Source organism: Colius striatus, chromosome 5, assembly GCF_028858725.1.
Source record: "Colius striatus isolate bColStr4 chromosome 5, bColStr4.1.hap1, whole genome shotgun sequence".
Lineage (NCBI taxonomy): Eukaryota > Metazoa > Chordata > Aves > Coliiformes > Coliidae > Colius > Colius striatus.
This window is the reverse complement of record NC_084763.1, coordinates 55974417-55993468: the sequence shown is the minus strand read 5'-3', so window position 1 is coordinate 55993468 and position 19052 is coordinate 55974417. Positions and strand designations below refer to the sequence as shown.

General features: G+C 43.7%; 1 protein-coding gene across 1 annotated transcript in view; it reads right to left on the bottom strand.

The window, feature by feature from the left end:
• VIPR1 (vasoactive intestinal peptide receptor 1) overlaps window positions 1-19052 on the bottom strand; it is a 101023-nt gene that overhangs the window by 13644 nt on the left and 68327 nt on the right. Inside the window, exons 5-8 of the mRNA XM_061996643.1 lie at window positions 16860-16960; window positions 14761-14893; window positions 2478-2631; window positions 627-687 (exon numbers count right to left, since the gene is read on the bottom strand). Of these exons, the coding sequence (XP_061852627.1) occupies window positions 627-687; window positions 2478-2631; window positions 14761-14893; window positions 16860-16960 (449 nt within the window). The remainder of the gene's footprint in view (window positions 1-626; window positions 688-2477; window positions 2632-14760; window positions 14894-16859; window positions 16961-19052) is intronic.

Here is a 19052-nt window from a genome sequence, read left to right as displayed (position 1 = left end):
GCCCTTCCAATTCCTACAGCTGGATTGCTTGAGTTAAAGCATGAAAGGAGGATTGCAGGATCAGATTCTATCTACTTGCATATATCCTTGGATAGCTGATAATCTGCCTCATTTACTGTATTCTGTCTGCTGCTTGTATAAAAGACCAAAAAGTTGTTGCTAGGTTAAAGAAGATGAAGAACAGATCCTAAGGTCTGCCTGGGGGAAAATCCCCAGTCTTTAGGCTTTTCCTGGGGGAGAGCTAATGGGTGTGTTTATTAAGTATCTGCTGCATGAGCACATTTAGGGTCCATTCTGTAGATACAAAGCTCTTCTCTGAGCAGAGGGCAGCTGCTTTCTTTGTTACACACAGGATCACAGGGCCAAATACAACCATCAGGGTCTGTTCACAAATTCCCTGCAAATATCCTGACCAGGGGATTGGGAAACAAAGAGGGTGAGTGACTGGCCTAAGCTGTCATAAACTGTGGCTTGAGGCAGACCTTGGTTCATGGTGGCAGGGGGAAGCCTCTGCTCTGCCTGCCACTGGGGTTAGGGCTGGGTGGCTGGGTTACTAAAGCTGCAGGGCTTTCCCTCACCTTCTTTGAAGACAAAGGAAGTAAGAATTAGAAAGGAAAAGTACTTACCCAACATTGAAAAAGTAAATCCTGACAATAGTCCAAGCAGTGATGAACACGGAGGGGGCACCTGGCAAGAGAGGAGATGGTGTTAATGTCATACATCATTAGCAGTGGCACCTGGCAAGACAGGAGATGGTGTTAATGTCATACATCATTAGCAGTGTTTTCAGGGCTGTTGTCCCCTCCTCTCCACCTCTCCTGAGTGACTCAGGTGATGCCACCCCTCAAGAGTGGGCAAACACTTCACTTTTTCAGTGCTCATATGCTAAACGAGCAACATGTTGCCTTTGTCTCCCACTGGCCAGGTAAGATGAGTTGCCTGTAAGTGCTTTCAAGCAGACTTATCTTCCTGTTGCACTGCCTACAAAGAAACTTCTGACGGTGAAATGCAAGGAATAGGAATAACTTCAGACATGTACAGGGTGGAAACCTGTATCCAAGCCAGTCACCACGGGCTCCCTTCAGCATCAACAGGCAGAAATATGTATTTCTAACACATAGGTCATCTGAGCTACTTTAGAAGTTTGCTTTAGGACAAGAAACATGCCCTTGGACATCCTTGATTGTATTGCCTGGATCTCCACTGACTACAAGGGGAGCCTGGAGTGACAAGCTCACATGTACACGTCTGTAGTTGGCCAGATGAACCTGCCTCTGCTCCTCACTCTGTGATCTTCTGCCTGGTTAGCATGGTCTTGTCCCATTCTTTTGGTGCCTCTTTGTCTCATCTTTGATTAGATTTATACTGGAAATACTCCAGGAAGAACACATTGCTTCATTCTGTGTTAGCCAGAGTATTGTATTCTGTTTGGTACAGGTGATAAAAACATTAAGAACTGTAATGGGTGTGCCTGAATTATTGACTCCTGCATGATCCATTCCAGATTCATGAGTGATGCTCTTGCAAATGCTGGATGACTGAAAGGCCAAAAGAATCCTCAAGCACCAGTCATTTTCTTGAATTGCCCTTCATCACCCAAGCAACCTCAGGACATCTAATGAGAGCAAAAGATTTCCTTTGGTTTAAAATCATTACCTTCATACCATTTTCTTCAAAACCTGCACTCTGTACCGTGCTGAAAGGAAGGGCATCTATGCACAGGGCAGGTTTAAAGAAGGTCTGACCTGATTAATATCTGAAACAAGGCCTGCTAACATCTCCTCTCCTCTCCTCTCCTCTCCTCTCCTCTCCTCTCCTCTCCTCTCCTCTCCTCTCCTCTCCTCTCCTCTCCTCTCCTCTCTTTTCCTTTTCCCCTTCTTTTTCCTTTCCCTTCCCTTTCCCCTTCCTTTTCCTTTCTCTTTTTCTCATGTCTGGGACTCAAATCACATTAAAGCTGGAGAAATCATGGATGCAGTAAGCAGGTTATCAGCATTAGCACACAGGTGATGGGATCTCAGGGTGGCTAGTTGGCCTGAATTGAGTGAGACAAGGACAGAGTGACAGACTGCAGTGTCTGCTTCAGTCTTGCTTTGCTGGGATCCATCCTTACCATTTAAAGTCAATGCACAATATCAACTTTGGGATCCCAGTCAGGATCAAAGGACTAAACAACTGTAAAGGTGATGAGGAGTTCCAGACCCATGGTCCTTGCAGACACTCACACTGAGGTGCTCAGCTACCAATTAAACCAGCACAAGCTAAGTTGTTAAATACCTTTGAAGATTTGTGCTAATGCTGTTAAACTCCTCTGGCCATTACTTGATCTTGCTCCTGGTTTCACTGACAATTCTTGGCTGCAAGGCAACACGTAAAACACATCTTTGCCCTGTCTGAGCCCCCAGGTCTGTGGATTAAAGAGCTGATAAAAATGCCTGTCAGCATCACTCCTTGGTGCTCAGTTTTGAGAAGGTGCATACCCCAGCCAATCAAGATGTACCACCAAAAGTACTTCCTCTCTGAGAAGAAGGAGATGACCAGCAGGGTGTGAAGGTACAAGCCCTCCACCAGGAGCCAGAAGAAGTTTGCCATCACACAGTACTGGAAGAAAACCATCATGGCTTTGCAGCCTACCTGGAAGAAAAGAAACAAACAGTGGTGAACTGCAGCATATTTCCATAGTTAACACACCAAATCACCAGTAAATCTTGCTCTGTGTACACCTTTGAGACTGATCTTTGCATCACCTGAAGCTCTTTTGAACCGAGCTCTACAGTTAAAAGTCAAAAGGCTCACCAAGCAGGTTGACATGCTTGACACACATTAACCCCTCAATGGAGAGTTCAGTGTGCATCCTGGAGAGAGACAGCTCAGCTCTGGATGCTGTTTGACTGTGTGCACCTGGAGATGCACTCAAGCTTGGAAACACTGCTGAGCAGCAACAGACTGATATGCTGCACCATCATCCCTACCAGCATGGTGCTGCTCTCCGTGGGTTTTGGATGTACATCTGTGAGAAGTGGCAAAGCAATTCTTTGCCCCACACTGAGGAACATTTGGCTACTTGAGCAGTTGCTACCATCCCAGGCATTTTCCATTTTACCTGGAGGAAGGATATTTTTATGAATCATTTTAAGCCCAAGGAAATAATGTATTGCAGACAAGGGATGTCCTGCAATGAAACAGATTTAGATGCAATGCCCTGTTAAATTAAATCATGGTATTTTCTTACTACTTCTTGCTACTGTTGCCTAAACTGGATGAGTTTAAACCAGAAGAGATATTTCTATGAGAGATGCAGTTTCACTGTTGACTGAAGTGATGTTCTTCCATTGAACCCTCTCTGACAGTCAAACCAGTGACACATTTGGAGGAGAGTCCTTCCTGGATTTTGAGAGGCCCTATTACAGAGGCATAAAAACCTCTTTGACCCCAACAAATACTTTTGTGCTTCTCTTTAAATTCCTCAGAGTCAACAAGTCAACAATCTTGATTACTGTAGAAGTTTACTTCAAGATGAGATGAGGCACGTCTTAGACTTACTGTTTGGGTCAACCCTCCCTTGCTTTAGTGTGTCCAACCATCTATGCTGTATGCATCTACATTTATGACTGTTTAACTGAGGGTATCTGAAAAGGAGTCACTGTGCAAGAGCCAGCTGCTTAAAAGTAGAGAGCTAGTGTCATTTTAGGCACTGTCAAGTATTGTGCTACCATAGCTGGCTTGGCAATACACTGCAATGTAAACATTCTGCCTGAGTTTCATTGCCTCAGCCACAGGAATCCCCACCATGAGGCCTGGCCTGTCCTTCCCTGTGTATGGCCTCTCCTGTACGTGGATGTGACCCTCGTGCAGACCCCGTGTTCCTCCCTCATACCCTTACAACTCTGCAGCTTCTTGTAGTGTGGAAGGTTTGTGGCAGGGCTCCAAGACTAAATATGTCTTGAAGACATCACATGCAATCCCAGGCAATGCTGCAGCTCCTGGCATTATTTATGAAGCTGGGAGAGTACCTTCAGTTCAGTCCCCAGTGCCTTTGGCAAAAACATAGGCTCAGATTTGCCTCAATCAATCATGAGAACTGGAGGACTCACAATCTCCTGTAAGGTACTTAAGTTCTTTTACCTGGGCTACCACCACTGATGGAGGAGGAAAAGATTTACACAGAGATTTCTGCAGGCCTTTTCAACAGAAAACAGATGAAAGCTCATTTTCTCAGTGGAAGATTTATCCAGTACTTTAGTTTTATGTTGCCCAGAAGACATGACCTATCTGAAGGGACACTGGCTGAGTGACTCATGCTGAATTTGCCCTCAGCAACAGCAGCTCTTCAGCCCAGCTTGGTCAAGGAGGCTTCTTCAATGTTATTTAAAAGCTTTACATAGATCCCATTCATGACTCTGTTGCTGGGACATACCTGGAAGTTGGGACAGCACTGAGCAACCATTGCCTGCTTTGGAGATGCTCAAATTAAGGTCTTCAATTGCAGGGACTGGCCTAATCCTACACCTCCATAACTACAGTGTCATTTTAGGCACTCACAATCACAAATGAACTCAGGAGTCTCAATCTTGAGCTGATTTGCTCCTCACATGCCTAAATCAGCTTGAATCCCATCCCAGCTCTTCTCTTGAGATGCCCACTTTAGCCAAAGTAGAACATAGTCTGTAATGATGATGTAATAACCAAACAGTTGCCCTGCTTGTACGGTTACATGGTGTGATTAATTCCCCATCTCACTATCATGGCACTGGAATTCACACAATGGACAGACTCCTGATTGGTTTATAACCTTAAGCATTGTACAGCACTGTTTGTAGTTGTGTACTCTCCATTAATTTCTGTGCATGTTGCATGGAGATGTCAGGATAGGCTTACTTTCCAAAGACATGTTTTTCATCTTCATGGGGTATTTTACTCTGCTTTTAACTTCTGTTTTATAGAATCATTGAACCATTTAGGTTGGAAAAAACATGTAAGTCATCAAGTCCAAATGTTAGCTTAGCACTGCCAAGCCCACCACTAAACCATTTCCCTCAGCGCCACATCTACATGTCTTTTCAGTTCCTTCAAGGATGGGGGACTCAACCACTCCCCTGGGCAGCCTGTGCCAGGGACTGAAGACACTTTTGGGAGAGAAATTGTTCTTAATTTCCAACCCTGAGGTCATTTTCTCTTGTCCTGTCACTTGTAACTTTGGAGAAGAGAATGAGCTCTCTCCCAGCCACAATCTCTTCTCAGGATGCTGCAGAGTGAGAAAGTCTCCTCTTGCTTCCTTATCTCCAGGCTAAACAATCCCAGCTCCCTCAGCCACTCCTCATAGGATTTGTTCTCTAGACCCTTCACCAGCTTCATTGCTCTTCTTTGGACACACTCCAGAACCTCAGTGTCTTTTTACAAGTCTTTTTACTCACAAGTCTTATGCTTTACTCACAAGTCTTATGCTTGTGAGTAATAAGTCTTATTTCTTATACAGTTACTGAGAGAGTAAAACTGATGATGAGAGGAATGGATCTACTGCACTGGCCTAAGTTATTATTGCCTCTGCTAAAGGAAAGGTGAAGATATTCAGTGAGCTTTGCCCTAGGAAGACATTGCCCAAGCCAGTATTGTTTACTGGAAACAGAAACCTTCTCTTACTCACTCAAGTGGGGATTTTTATTCCAACTTGCTCTAGAGTCTAGAGCAAGTCACCTTCACAAGTCACCTTCACAGAGAGGAGAGAGATGCTTCTTCAGTCGTGACTGTTGATCCTAGTTTTACCTCTCATGAGAAAGTGGCTGAGATAGAATGCTGTATTATAGCCTTGGGCTGTTTCTTGTCTCTGTCTCGATGCTCAAGGCTTTTGCATCTTTTCACTACTTATTTGGCTTTGACAGAAGAGAGGAAGAGCATGCCACATTCACGTGCCTTCAAGAAAAACTACACTAGACACGTCCAGAAGCTGACTTGACTAACTGTGAATAGTGAGTTCTTATCTCAGCTTTCTGCTACCATGACTAGTCTTCTGCAGACAATTTGGCTACACAGGGTAATGGTTTGACCCTATGGAGGCCAATGCCAAAGCCCCTGCCGTGTTCAAGAAGGTTTTGTGCCGAGGGCCTAATTTGCAGAAATTTGACATGATGTCAATAGAAACTGCTGACAGAAATAAAACAGCTTCTTCCTGGGCAATTCTGTTCCTTCAGAAATGAGCCCTTAGGTCAAATCAATTTTCTGAGACACACACACACATACACAAAATTTTAAAAAGGGAAGAAGGAAAAAAAAGAGGTGTTAACTCATCCTCAGCACGCTCAATCCTCTGGGCAATGATAGAAAACACAAATCAAAACCAAGCAAACAGCACTGCCCGGCAAAAAGCCATCTCTTTGAATTCTTCCCCCATTTTAATTGGCAGTTGTAGACTAGATTCAAACAGGTTAGCAATAAAAAAGCCCTACAAGTTTTATGTTCTACTGTGAAAGGGAATTGATGTCTATTCAAACAAGAAAACTCCTCCTAAATCAACTGGGTGCCTCTCCTCTCCTCTCCTCTCCTCTCCTCTCCTCTCCTCTCCTCTCCTCTCCTCTCCTCTCCTCTCCTCTCCTCTCCTCTCCTCTCCTCTCCTCTCCTCTCCTCTCCTCTCTCCCTACCACGGAATCTGACAAACAACTACTTTTAAATGATAAATTTCTACACTAGCGGGTAGCTCTGCAAATCTTCCTGGAAGAATCCTGGGTGTTGACTATCTATGAATAAAGAAATTGGACCAAAGAAGTTCTTGACATGCCATCTTGACAGAAACAAAGTGGCTTATGGTTGAAGCCTGTACCCTTCAGTCTGTGAGGGTGTAAGCTGTCAAGTTCAAAGCCTCAGTTAAAGTCATTTTTCATCTATCAGGAATTATAATGAAGAAAAGACCTTCATGGGAATAACAATCTTATATCTTGATGATGGACCTTTCAGGTCCAGCTGCCCTGAGTGGCTTCAACTCTAAGTCAACCCTACAAAAAGTACAGCAGGTAGAACAACACAACTGAATTCACTGTCACCGTCACAGGCACACGCCTCCAACACACATTTTCCCTGTTAACATGCTGCTCTGCATCAATGGCACACCAGAAACATTATGCAAGAATGCTCTTAAGCCTTGGCAATAGCAAATTAACTCAATTTATCTGAACCCACTTTCCTCTAGGTCACAACACATTGCATTTTCATGCCCCTGTCACTGCTTAAGAGCACACGCTGGAATACTTGCTCCATGTCAGCTGCCATTGGGCAATTTATTCAGTCATTATAACCTGGATTTGTGTCTGAGCTAGTTGATTTGTTGCTGCTTTCATAAAGCAGAAATGCTGTTTCTAGACTGATGAGCTGTGATGTACAGCCATACACATGCACACTAAGTCTTGCCTGCTCCCATCAAGACTAGGAAAAAGCTATTGAGCTCAATCTCCATCTCTCTTTTCTGTGCCACTACTTCAACCTGCATCAAGGCTAAGCCTGTAGAACCTGGTTAGAGTATTATTTCTCTGGTTATAGCATCATTTCTTAGCAATAGTTCAACTCATATAAATGCCCCTTCTGTTTTCACCTCTCTAATACCATTTGGAAGCCATCAGAAAATGGCAAGGCATTTAAGAGCTTGTCTTTGCTAACACTGAAGCTGCATGAGACATCTATTTTATGTGCTTGCAACACAGCAGAGCATGGCAGGGTCAGACCTTGCAGAAACCTTCCAAACTCTATTAGAATAAACAGTGCTGTACCAGTTTACACCAACAAGAAATGTGGTGCACGTGACTGCACCTCATGCCTTGCCCACTTCCCACGCAGGCTTCCTCACCAAATGCCACCTACTGAATGCAGTCTTTTTCTCCTTTTCCTCACATAAGAAACAAGTTTAAGCTCCATGGCTGTGATCCTCAAGGCTATTGAAGCACTCCTGCTGATTTGAACACAGGTTGTCTAACTCAGTCCGTGAGGGACCCAGCCTTTCTATTTTGTCTCTGAGGAACACTCTGATTTTTAGGAGCAGTCTTGGGAGTGTTTCTAAGATGATGATTAGCTCTAGCAGGTCTAGTCTCTGCATCAGATGACTCAGAGTTGAGTTTAGACATAAAAATAGAATTATCTTGGTAAATGGGGTAACTGAACCTATTTCATGCTCATCAATGGCAGAACAGTGGCACTTCTCAACACATCTTCAGTATCGATGCAAAGCAGCTACAAAGCAGCAGCTGAAGAAAGAAGGTAATCAGAGGTTTAATAATGCTCTACCCTACCCCTAACACATTCTCTCTCTTCATTGGCAATACTGCATTGCTTTGAAGGCCTCCATGACTGGGGTACCACTGTGTCAGGCATGGTAGGCAAAGGAAGCTCCTGCTCAAGAACAATTCCACAGTCTAACTTTCTGGCTCCACTCCTGAGTTATTTCCAGGAGCAAAGAAGAAGACAAGGAGATCACTCATCCAAGTAAAACTGTGAAAAACCATGTTAGAGCTTGGTAACCATGGTCTAGACCTTCTCAAGGGTTGCCTGATGTGAATAATCCAAGGAGCAGAAGGGCCATAACTCAGAATCTGATTCTTTTTCCTTGGAAGGATGGATCACTTCATCCATTCTCTGTGGGCCTGACCCATGGACAGCCGAGAGGGAGGGAGCACAGCCAGACCTCCCATCAAGCTCTCCCTCTTGTTCTTTCTGTTGATTCCATTGTGAGTCTAGTCAGTGTATATCCAGTTTCTCTTCTGAGAAGGGATGCCCATGTTGGCCAGCTCATAGCTGAAATACAGCCTCTTCTCCTTGCTTCTCTCATCTTCTCTAGCAAACCTTATCTCTCTAAAGCAGAGTCTCAATTCAGTGGCACAACCCTTCCTCACTTCCTAGCCTGGTATGCCTCCAGCACTGCAGAGCAAGTGCCTAGCTTCATCCCCCACTGCCATTCATTGTCTCTTTTTCTCAAAATGACAACATTTCACCTTCAGCTTCTCTGACACTCAAGGTTTCCTTCACTCTCTGCCATTGCATGTTCCTTTCTTTCCCAACTGAAGCCCAAAGCCTACATTTCCTTCTTATCCCACATCCTTTATGCAGAGCTCCAGTTCTCAGCACTACAACCCTCCTTCCCAACCCCTTCAATTATTTGCCACTGCCAGGCCTGACTGTGGTTGAGCCCCTGTTAAGGATACAGTGCAGCAAGCAAAGCTCCAAGCATGGCAGCTACCAACTGCTGTTACTGTTTGCCATCAGCTCCACAGCAATCCCCTGTGTTCAGGCCCTCTCCCTGTGGCATGTATGAGATGACATAGGCCTATTTCCTAAATGTCAGTGAGGGTTTAGGCAGGTAGAGACCTCTTCTATTCTAGAAGAGATGATAACATGTCCCTGGATGTGGGATCTCTGGCCAATTTCAAAAGTAAAGGAAGGGTTTTTCCCCTTCCCCTCTGTCATTTGTTTTGCTGTAAAGCTTAAACTGTAGTTTACACTGATAGCTCAGCAGTTATAAAAGTACCTACAGATATGTGTATATCAGCAGACATGGAGACAACAGTCCACAGAAGTTGTTTGGCAGATACAAATCTCTTTATCTAACCTGATGGCAAAAACAAAAACCAAGGAGATGGGTGTGTTAGGTTTGTGTTGTGCCAGCAACACCACAGAGATCTTCAGAAGAATCCTGAGCAGAAACCAAAAGCTTTCAAAAAAAGCTCATAAAGAAGCACTGAAGCCAGTTCACTGCAATACCCATCTCCTGAAGCAAACAGGAATGATTTGTCTGGGTTTCATGGGAATTTGTGGACAGGGTTTGGTGGTTCAGCTGAGACGTGAGTGGAAGAGCACGGTGAGAAACATATACTTTGCATGAGCAGGGATTTGGTCCTTGTGCTGTTCCTTGGGGTGAGAACCAGATGTGACTGCTTTCTAATAAATGGGGAGAGTGAGGGTCTCCTTCCCAACACACAGCCAAGCCTAACAAGGTCAACCTCATTTCACACTGGGTCTGTTTCCATGGCAGGACAGACCATAAAGCACCTCCTTACCTCAGGCCTGGCTGGTCCCACTGAGGTCAGTGGATGGGTTGCAATTCTGCAGGAATGGGCTGAGCTACTGACAAAGTGTCAGCTGATGTATTTACACATTTTGGGGACTGACCCAACTCCAATTAAAGTTAAGGGAATGATTTGCATTGTCTTCAGAGTTCTGCCAGGCTCTTCCTTCCAAGCCAGTCAGCCAAAGTTCAGCAAATATTGGACTGTGCTGCTCATCCCTTCTCTGCCTATGTGGGAGTAGATGTCTTTCCCAGAGGATGCAACCTGAATCTCTAATATTCATTTCACTTCTACACCAGTGTGTAAAAAGGCTTTTACTCTTCCTTCTCTCCAACAGCCTGCACACCAAGGCATTCTCACATTGGGCAGAGAATATAGATCTGAATAGTCTCAGATGGGGTTGCACTGGAAGAGCAAACCTGTCTTCAGCTTCCATATATAAAGTTAATTTAGGAGCCTGCAGCTGTTATCCATTTGGCCTGAGGGAGATGATGTGAAAAGCCCAGTTTTTCACACTGATAAGATGAGTTAAGGGTATATGTTCACAATGGCTCAAAGCCCCACCTTCTTTTGAACATTTGATTGTCTTACTGGAATGCAAAAGGCAAAAAGACAAATGTCTGGTCTAACCCAGCTGAATCCTCAGGCAAACTTGCAGAGCTCAGTAAAAGGCAGCCTGGATTTAATCTGTAGAACCTGATCTTTGTTTATATCAAACTGTCAGCTTCTTTGTCTTCAGCTAGGCTGGAAATGCAAGTGGCTCCTCACTGTGCTCTCCAGATCCTACAGCAATGAAACTACATCAAAACCTATCCATAAAACCATAAAAAGATGAAATGAAAAGTGTTCTGTTCAATACTTCTACCCAGGTTTGCTGTTTTGGCTACTGTGTTTCACAAGGTGCTGTCTAGGGAGAGGAGGCAAGGGGAAGACAAAGCTTTGAAATGCCAGGATGGAAAGTCATTAGGCTTAAGAAAACTGATGTGAAAAACTAAAACTTGTAAGGAGGCCTTGGGTCTGGCAGTGAAAACCACTCCAGAGGAATGCAGGCAAGTGGCACAATTTTTCATGCAGCATCAGTAATAGTTGGACACAATAAAGCCACATGTGATGAGTCTTCCATTAGAAATGACTGATTACTGAGACAGAATGCATTCTGGACAAATCAAAATGAGTAATTGCTGAGGAAGTCAGAGTAGGTGACTTCACAGACCCCTCCTAGCCTGGTTGTCTCTACATCTCAGTGCTTAATGTCCAAATGACTAACACACTTGAGTATATGTCCATTTTTAAGCAATTTAAGCCAACAGGGTTATTCTGATCCATATAATTACAGATATATTTCATGAATGAAGGCATGCCAGAAAGAGAGATAAAGTGGTTTTCATCTGTTAATGACTTTGGGCCACATATTGTGTCTGTATGTGGCCATCAGACTCCTACAGTACCTTGTTTCCCACTGGAAAATCCCACAGCAGACTTTTGGAGGCCCAGCCTTCTCTGAAGGTCTGTCTACATGCTTTTACATGAGCCAAGGGATCCTCATTGCACCTAAGAACAAGACTAACTGATTTGGCCAGTGTAGGGAGAGAGAAGACACAAGGGACATTTGTAAAGCTACTGCTGCTGAGTTTCCTTGGCGTGGGACAAAGGGCTTGGGCCACCTTGGACAGATCCTGGGACCAATGATCATTTAAGCTTGATACATTTAGGTATGAAAACAAGCTTTAGTTACCAACTCAGGGGTTCTGCCCTAAGCAGCCAGACTTTTTTTACCACACCCAGGAGTGGGTTGATAGAGAAACACCAAGAGATTCAAGGAGGCTACAGGTGCTACACATCACTCCATAAATACCACCCACTGCATGGTTCTAGCTCACAGGATGCTCATCACATGCACTTTGGCTGCATTGGCCCTGAAATGCTTATTGTTGCATTCTCAGGCTCTGTGGCTCACAGAGTGTGTTCACCTTGAACTCAATGGTAATTCAAAACCACTTGAGTTTAAAATGATACAGAGTTAATACCATAGTTAAGGTTTCTAGCACTAGGTAACAAGAAGGAAAAATGCTACAGCAGCAAAGCCTATGCACAAGTTATTTTTTACTACATGTAGTGGAGCTCCTGCTTGATGGGAGCACTGAGACATTTGTGGTGGAGAGCTTAAAATACTCTTGTGTGGCTGATGCATAAACCAGCCAATTTGAAGTCTCCTTACTGAAACAGGTAATGGCAAATTCAAGAATTTGGCCCCTCATATAACCCTGAATTTGTTCTGGAAGAGGGGTGCCTTTATCCTTTTTTCCTTATACATACTAAAAGCAGTACTTTTCTAGCTGTTATTGCTTTAGTTTTGCCCTCTTCTGAAACAGCACGGTACTGAGAGAATTCAGTAAATGGAACTGTTTGTGCAAATCTCTCCTCAGACTGAATAACACAAAACCCTCAGTAAATTGTGTATTAGATCCTGGGTCTATGAACTAGTACCCAGGTGTCCCAAGTCAAAACTTTATCCTCCAAATTCAAAGCACAAACAAAACAAGTATTTAACCTAACTCGAGCCAACCTTACCCCAACTAAATCCATGTAAACACAATGGATTTGACAAGTATTTCTGCAAACAGATGAATATTTGGAGAGGCATTTTGACTGCTTTTCATGTAGGTATATTTCTTCCCTATGATCTAAAAGGTTATCCAGAATGCTGGGTTAAGATGGTGCAGACTTTGCAAGGCGTGTGCTCAGCCTAGTGTGGTGGAGACAGTTTTGTTCCAAGCATTTTTATAACCCTTGTACATCATCCAGCTATTCACCCTGAGCTGGCATTTAACAGGAAAGTCCTCTGATGGGAAGAAAAAGACACAATGGTGGTAGCCATGGGTCTGCTTGAAAGCACACTGGCTTTTGGGAGCCGTGGATTCTGCAGGACAAAGTCTTGTATTTATAGGCAGAAGTGTTTCTGGATGGACAGTTGAAGCATACACTTCTCACACGGCTTTCTGCAGTCATGCCTCAGTCACAACCCAGTGCAAACTCCCACAGGAGTGAGAGGTTAGTTCAAATTCCATGGTTCATTGGGTTTTTGGTTCCTCTGCCAATTAGCATTGGCAGTTATCTGTGGCAGCAGACACCAGGCAGTTCTTCATTCCAGTTTATATGTCATTCTAACCACTCAAGGACCTTCACAATAAAACTCCAGTGCTAAAGAATACAGATCCTAGTGAGCCACATAGGGGAAAAATACCCCAGGGGGTCACTGCAATAGCAACGTGTTGTGCTGCAGACACTTCTTGGGGAAAGGCTGGGAGCAGGCTGCTCTCTGATATCAAATGAGAGATGCTCAAGCAGAAAGGTCATTGTAACAGCAAGGGTAGGACTCAGGGTAAGAACATGGGAAAGCCAGAAGGAAAGGAAGAAACTGAATGGATGGAAAAGAGAATCTTTTTTCTGGTGCTGTATGACATAAAAAACAGGTCCAGAAGGGATCTGCTGAACTGCTGTGCCCAGTCCCCTGCTATTACCAGCAAGCAGCTCATCTAATGTTATGAATTTATTATGAAGGGTTCCCTTTTTTGTTTTGTTTTGGTTTGTTTTTTTCTGGATGACTCTGATGACATCTCTATTTTGCTGCCTTCAATTTCCTCCCTAAACTTATTCATGACTAGCATCCCATTGCGTCAATATGGTCTGCAGATAAACAGCTCCTCTCCATCCTTAAAGTTTGCTCCAGCAAAAGTTTGGAGCTTGAAAGTGAAAAAAAACCCTATACTAAATCCTTCATTTCCCTCATTTATCATCCCAGTGGGGAAATCTAAGAGCTGAAGGCAGCCAGTGTGGGATATAGATCCAGATGAAAAACAGACAATGATGTATTCATGTATTTCCTGCTTGAAATCCTGCAGAGATCTGGTTGCTGCAATCACTGGAGCCCAGAGAGCCATCCAAAGGCAGGTGCCTTCTTCAAGGTGAAGTGAGCAGCTCTTCAGGCTCCAGTGGGTACATTCATTAGAGCTCAAATGACTATGGTTGCGCTTTACACAGCTAGCTCATGTGTAGGTATCTACCCCATAGACACCTAAAGTTTGTTATGTGAATCTGGATCTGACTTCCACTCCTACAGAAGGGAAAAGTTGTACTAAATCCTTAAACATAGGACAGCAAATCTCCTTTGACCAGGATATCCAAGAAATTAGAGTGGGACTGAGAGATGGATACAGGACTGAACGAAGCCCCAAAATCTTGGTAGAGCCTCACTTGTAGGTTTGACATTAGAAGGGAGCAGGTGCCTATAATGGGATGAAACTGGAACACAAAAAGTTCCATTTAAACATAAGATAAAACTGTTTCAGTGGATGACAGCGAATTGGCACAGGCTGCCCAGAGGGGTTGTGGAGGCTCCTTCCTTGGAGGGCTTCAAGACCTGCCTGGACATGTTCCTATGAGACCTGATGTAGGTTGACCTGCTTCTGCAAGGGGTTGGACTGGATGATCTCTACAGGTCCCTTCCAACTCCCACCATTCTAGGATAATCAATATTTGACTCTGCTAATTTCTTTTATGCCTTTTCCACATAAATTAAACTTCAGGAACCACGTTTTTGTTTCCTTCAAATGAGAAAAAAAAGCCCTGCAATCCCGCCAAAGTGCTGTCTCCATTGTAAGGTAACTTTTGCTTGAGAGAGGCAACAGAATAAAGTGGAAACTCCAATGTAACAGCTACTTACTGAACTCACAAAGCAGTGCTCAGACTCTCCACTTTCAAACAGGATGACATCTTTAATGAAGACCGCGATGGCTCTCATTATGAAGGACATGAAGAGGTGCATATGAATATAGTTTCGAGTACAGTGCAGTTTTCTGTTGGGAAGAGACAACACTTCTGAAGAGCAAGGCTTCTCAAAAGCACCGTTTATCTATTTACATGTTTCTTCTGCCAAGCTGTAGGACTCACAATTAAACATTAGAAAGCCTGAGACAGACTATGTTCTGATGTAAATCACCACAAATCCACTTAAGCCTCTTGAAATCCACATGTGGCAATCCATACATCTGCAGCTTTCCCAATTCTCAGAAAAGAAGAAGTCAAAATACAGAATGACAGAGAACAGGTCCATCCCACTGCTCTCCACTGAAAAGGAAATGTTTTTGACTGAGCAAACTGTGTTCATGATAAAGGTCTGCTTTCTACAGAATGTTTATACTGCAATAATTCTTTGCAGAGTGAAATGTTTCTTCAGGAATAGAAATGAATTCTTAGCAGCTGCTGCCAAAATTGATACATATTACAGGCTTTGTGGAGCAACACAAACCATATTTTCCTTAAAAATGACTAGTTATTAATGACACTGAGATCAACACCAGGGTTTTTCTGTCCCTTGACCACTAATATTTTGAAGATTAATTGTGATCAAGCAGGTCTTTTTTTATTTGCACTAAGACTTTACATCAGCTAAAGTGAAAAGCCTAATACTCTGGAAACGGGTACTTTGTACAGTCATCAGAACCACAACAGACCTCACTCAGCAACATGATCAAATTTCCACCTCTTAATGAGTCACTGTGCATTGGCAGTTTATGCTCTTAATCTCTGATAATGTGACCGAGCTGAGCCCTCTGTACTTGCAGGCAAAGGCAAGTCAAACTACACTGTTTCCCACAATTGAAGAGTGTGAACTCTGACAATTTCACCAGCTTGGCTGGCACCTTGTACCTTGTTGAGATAATTTGTGTGCCTTGTGTGCTTGTGTTCCTGATTCACTCTTCCTTTCTAAATGGAGTGGAGAGAAAGTGTGTTCTGGCAAGTGCAAAGATCTTCAAGGGTGAGGCCAGTCTCCGTGTGAGAATTACCCTACAACATATGCTGTTCCCTACAGCTTCCTTTGGGGATGGTGTGTGGACCAGACTGACATAAACTGGACAACCACACAATGCATTTCATTCAAATGCCACTTGAGACTGGCCTGAGGATATGGAATCATATCTGGAAGGTTCTTCCATCTCACAGACATCTGCTTTTTGCTGTTCTTCCTATACATAAACAACACTATAATAGGAGACTACCTTATAGGCAGACTTCTTCGCTGGAGGCATCCTAATTTAGGTGACTGAATCCATTACAAACAATAAAGACTGCAGTCCCTTCCAGCCCTTGAGATTCTGTGATTAATGCATTTGCTGCAATATGGGCATCTAATGCCATGATGCTGTAGAGCATCATCATCAATCCAGAAGGGCTTGAGTCTCCTGAAGTTCCTGAATCATATCTGCTGCCTTGTGCACATCTCTGAGGCTCCAGTCTGGTGATGGGTGTCTTGCCATAGCAGGAAGTGTTTCTGAAATAGACTTGGGGAGGTAGTTCTGAGGTGTGATTCACATGTACCACTTTGAGTGCCTGCTTTAGCAGAGGTGCATCATTCCTTAGTATCCCTATAAACCACACTGACTAGGTCTTTGTGCACTATAACAAGCTTATGGGATAACAGTCTCTAATACAGAGACCCATCACATAACTATCTACGTTTAGTGAGACAAATCCCACTTCAATAATTTGATTTGGGTTACAACTGTCACATGAACCTGCTTCTGCAGGGGGGTTAGACTTGATGATCTCTAAACGTCCCTTCCAATCCCTACCAATCTATGATTCTATGATAAAGGTCACAAATCACATCCCAGATAACAGTGGTACCAAAAGATGGAGGAACATTCCCCCCCTGTCCAACTGAGACTTGACAGAAGACTTCTGTATCCATCTGTAACACTCCTAGCTGATAACTTAAACAGTCTTTGAGCCACCCTATGTTTTTTCCTCTCATGGTCTTACCTGAAGAGACATAAAATGATCATAGCAGCCGTGAGAGCAATGAGTGACAAGGTGTGTCCGATGGTGTAGCCGGTCTTGACTGTGCCATAAAACGCCGTTTGCTAAGGTGAAGGAAAGAAACAAAACAGGTTTTTCAAAGAGCTGCCAACATGCACCATCTCTGAGCTTTTACTGACCTTCTTGGTGAGACATGGGAACCATCCTACTCCGTTCCTCTTATCTCAAACTCCTTCACCCTTTAAAATCACATCCAGTAGAATACATGACTCACCACTGGTGTGAGTATGAGGGATGTGTCCCATTGCAGTAGAGCTTGGATCACTCCAAAACCAAGTTACAGTTACACAAGGGAAAAGTTCATGCAGGAAGGAGGCTGATGTGACACTTGCAGAGACAGCTACGCCGTTACAACCTTGTGGAGCAAGAATGACTAATGTGCAGTTAAAGAGCACACTGACACAGCAGCTGTGAGGTGGCAGCTATGATGAGCTTCATCTTATTAAGGAACTTTGAGGGCAGAGCTGGTCTGGGAATCTGTTTGCTTTTGTGGAAGCTAGACATAATGTTTCAGCAAGTGAAAACTAAACACTTCCTTGCTGAAGTCACAGGTACGTTAACTCAGAAATACATATTGGTATTAGTTCATGGCTTTTCTGTTTGCCAGCACACAGAGGGAATTGCTGAGCATGGGGAACCACACAGTTTTATTCCTGGTCTAAATCAATTGAAGAAGCAAGATGAGAAAACTCCCAGCTCTCCTAAGGCTCTCCAGCAACATCCTAAATCAATGCATTTTGTTTTTCAGCTTGGAGAAAGGACAACAGATGATTTGGTGGTTGGACATTTGTTTTATCAATGAAATATCCAAGGTTTTATGAGAATCTAAAATCTGGTGAGAATCACTTAGTGGAAAATCTCATTTTTCCAGCCCTGGACTGACTCTCCCTTGCCCTTCTTCCTGCCATTCACTATAAAAAATCCAAACAACCAAAACTGCAAAGGGCAGCTTAGACAGAAAATCTAAACCCAACCTTGTTTGAGAAAACTCTTTCATAACAGCGAGGGTTGACATTTTTATATGCTGTTTTCATAGGCCTTGACAGGCACTAGGTACTCCACAGAATCAGTGAGGCTGAGGTGAGTAGTAACCCTCTAGCATTTGCACAAGCCAGTTTGGAGGGGTGTTAAAACAAGACAGAGATTTCAGAGAGTGCAAAGGTTACACTGGTCATATCTATATTACTTCTTAGACCCCAGATCTGAGAGATGGCTAAAAGCAGAGTGTCTTTACAGCCCCATCACCCAGAGCTTAGGGTCATACATAATACATAGCAAGTGTTTCAGGCCAATTTATCTCCCTGACCTTGGCCATACAATGACAGGAGGCTGCTACGGTGATGAGGTCACTCGGTATGGTATGGTCATACCTACACCTTGCTCATCTGCACTCGCATGGAGAGACTTGGACTGCAGTAAGGAACAGTGGAGGTTCCACCTTTCTACTCCACTGTCTTGCAGGTTCCACCCAAAGCCAAAGAAATGCAGTCTTGTTTCCAGACTTGCTTGAGTTTTGGCTCCCAAGGGCAGTTGAGACTTATCCAATAAAAGCAGTCAACTGCCTTCATGTTGATTTTGCCTTTCTCTCATTATCTACCTTCCTTCTTGATGATGCCAGAGAAGAATTGTTCCAGGAAAGACCTGGCCAGCAGAAGGAGGGAGCTTGAGCTAGAGCAGTGAACTTAAGGAAGAAGTTGTCCCACACTGTATTTAGGAGAGCAGAGAAGTGGGGGAAAGGAAATTAAGAGGTATCATGGAAGATGTCAGTACTGAGGTGGTGTTGGAAACTCCCCAGGCACAGGCTTTTTGCTTACAGTTATTCACAGGAGAAAGACCCTGGTGTTCCTTGGCAAGTAAATTCCCCGTCCTTATACTTTATGATGACCAATCCTTTTTGTGTAGAGAGAGATGTGTCTACATTCAGCTTTAATCATAGCATGGGGGGTCATCTCCCCTCTGGAAACAACACATAACAGCTTCTCACTCTCCAATAGCACTTGCTGATGACAATCACTTTGTTTTACAGATATCAAAGCAGAGAATTTGACCCAAGATCATAAATGGAACTGGAATTTCATTCACAGCTCAGGTTACTAAAATATTCTTATTAGAAAAAAGAGGTTTAGAGAAATGAAG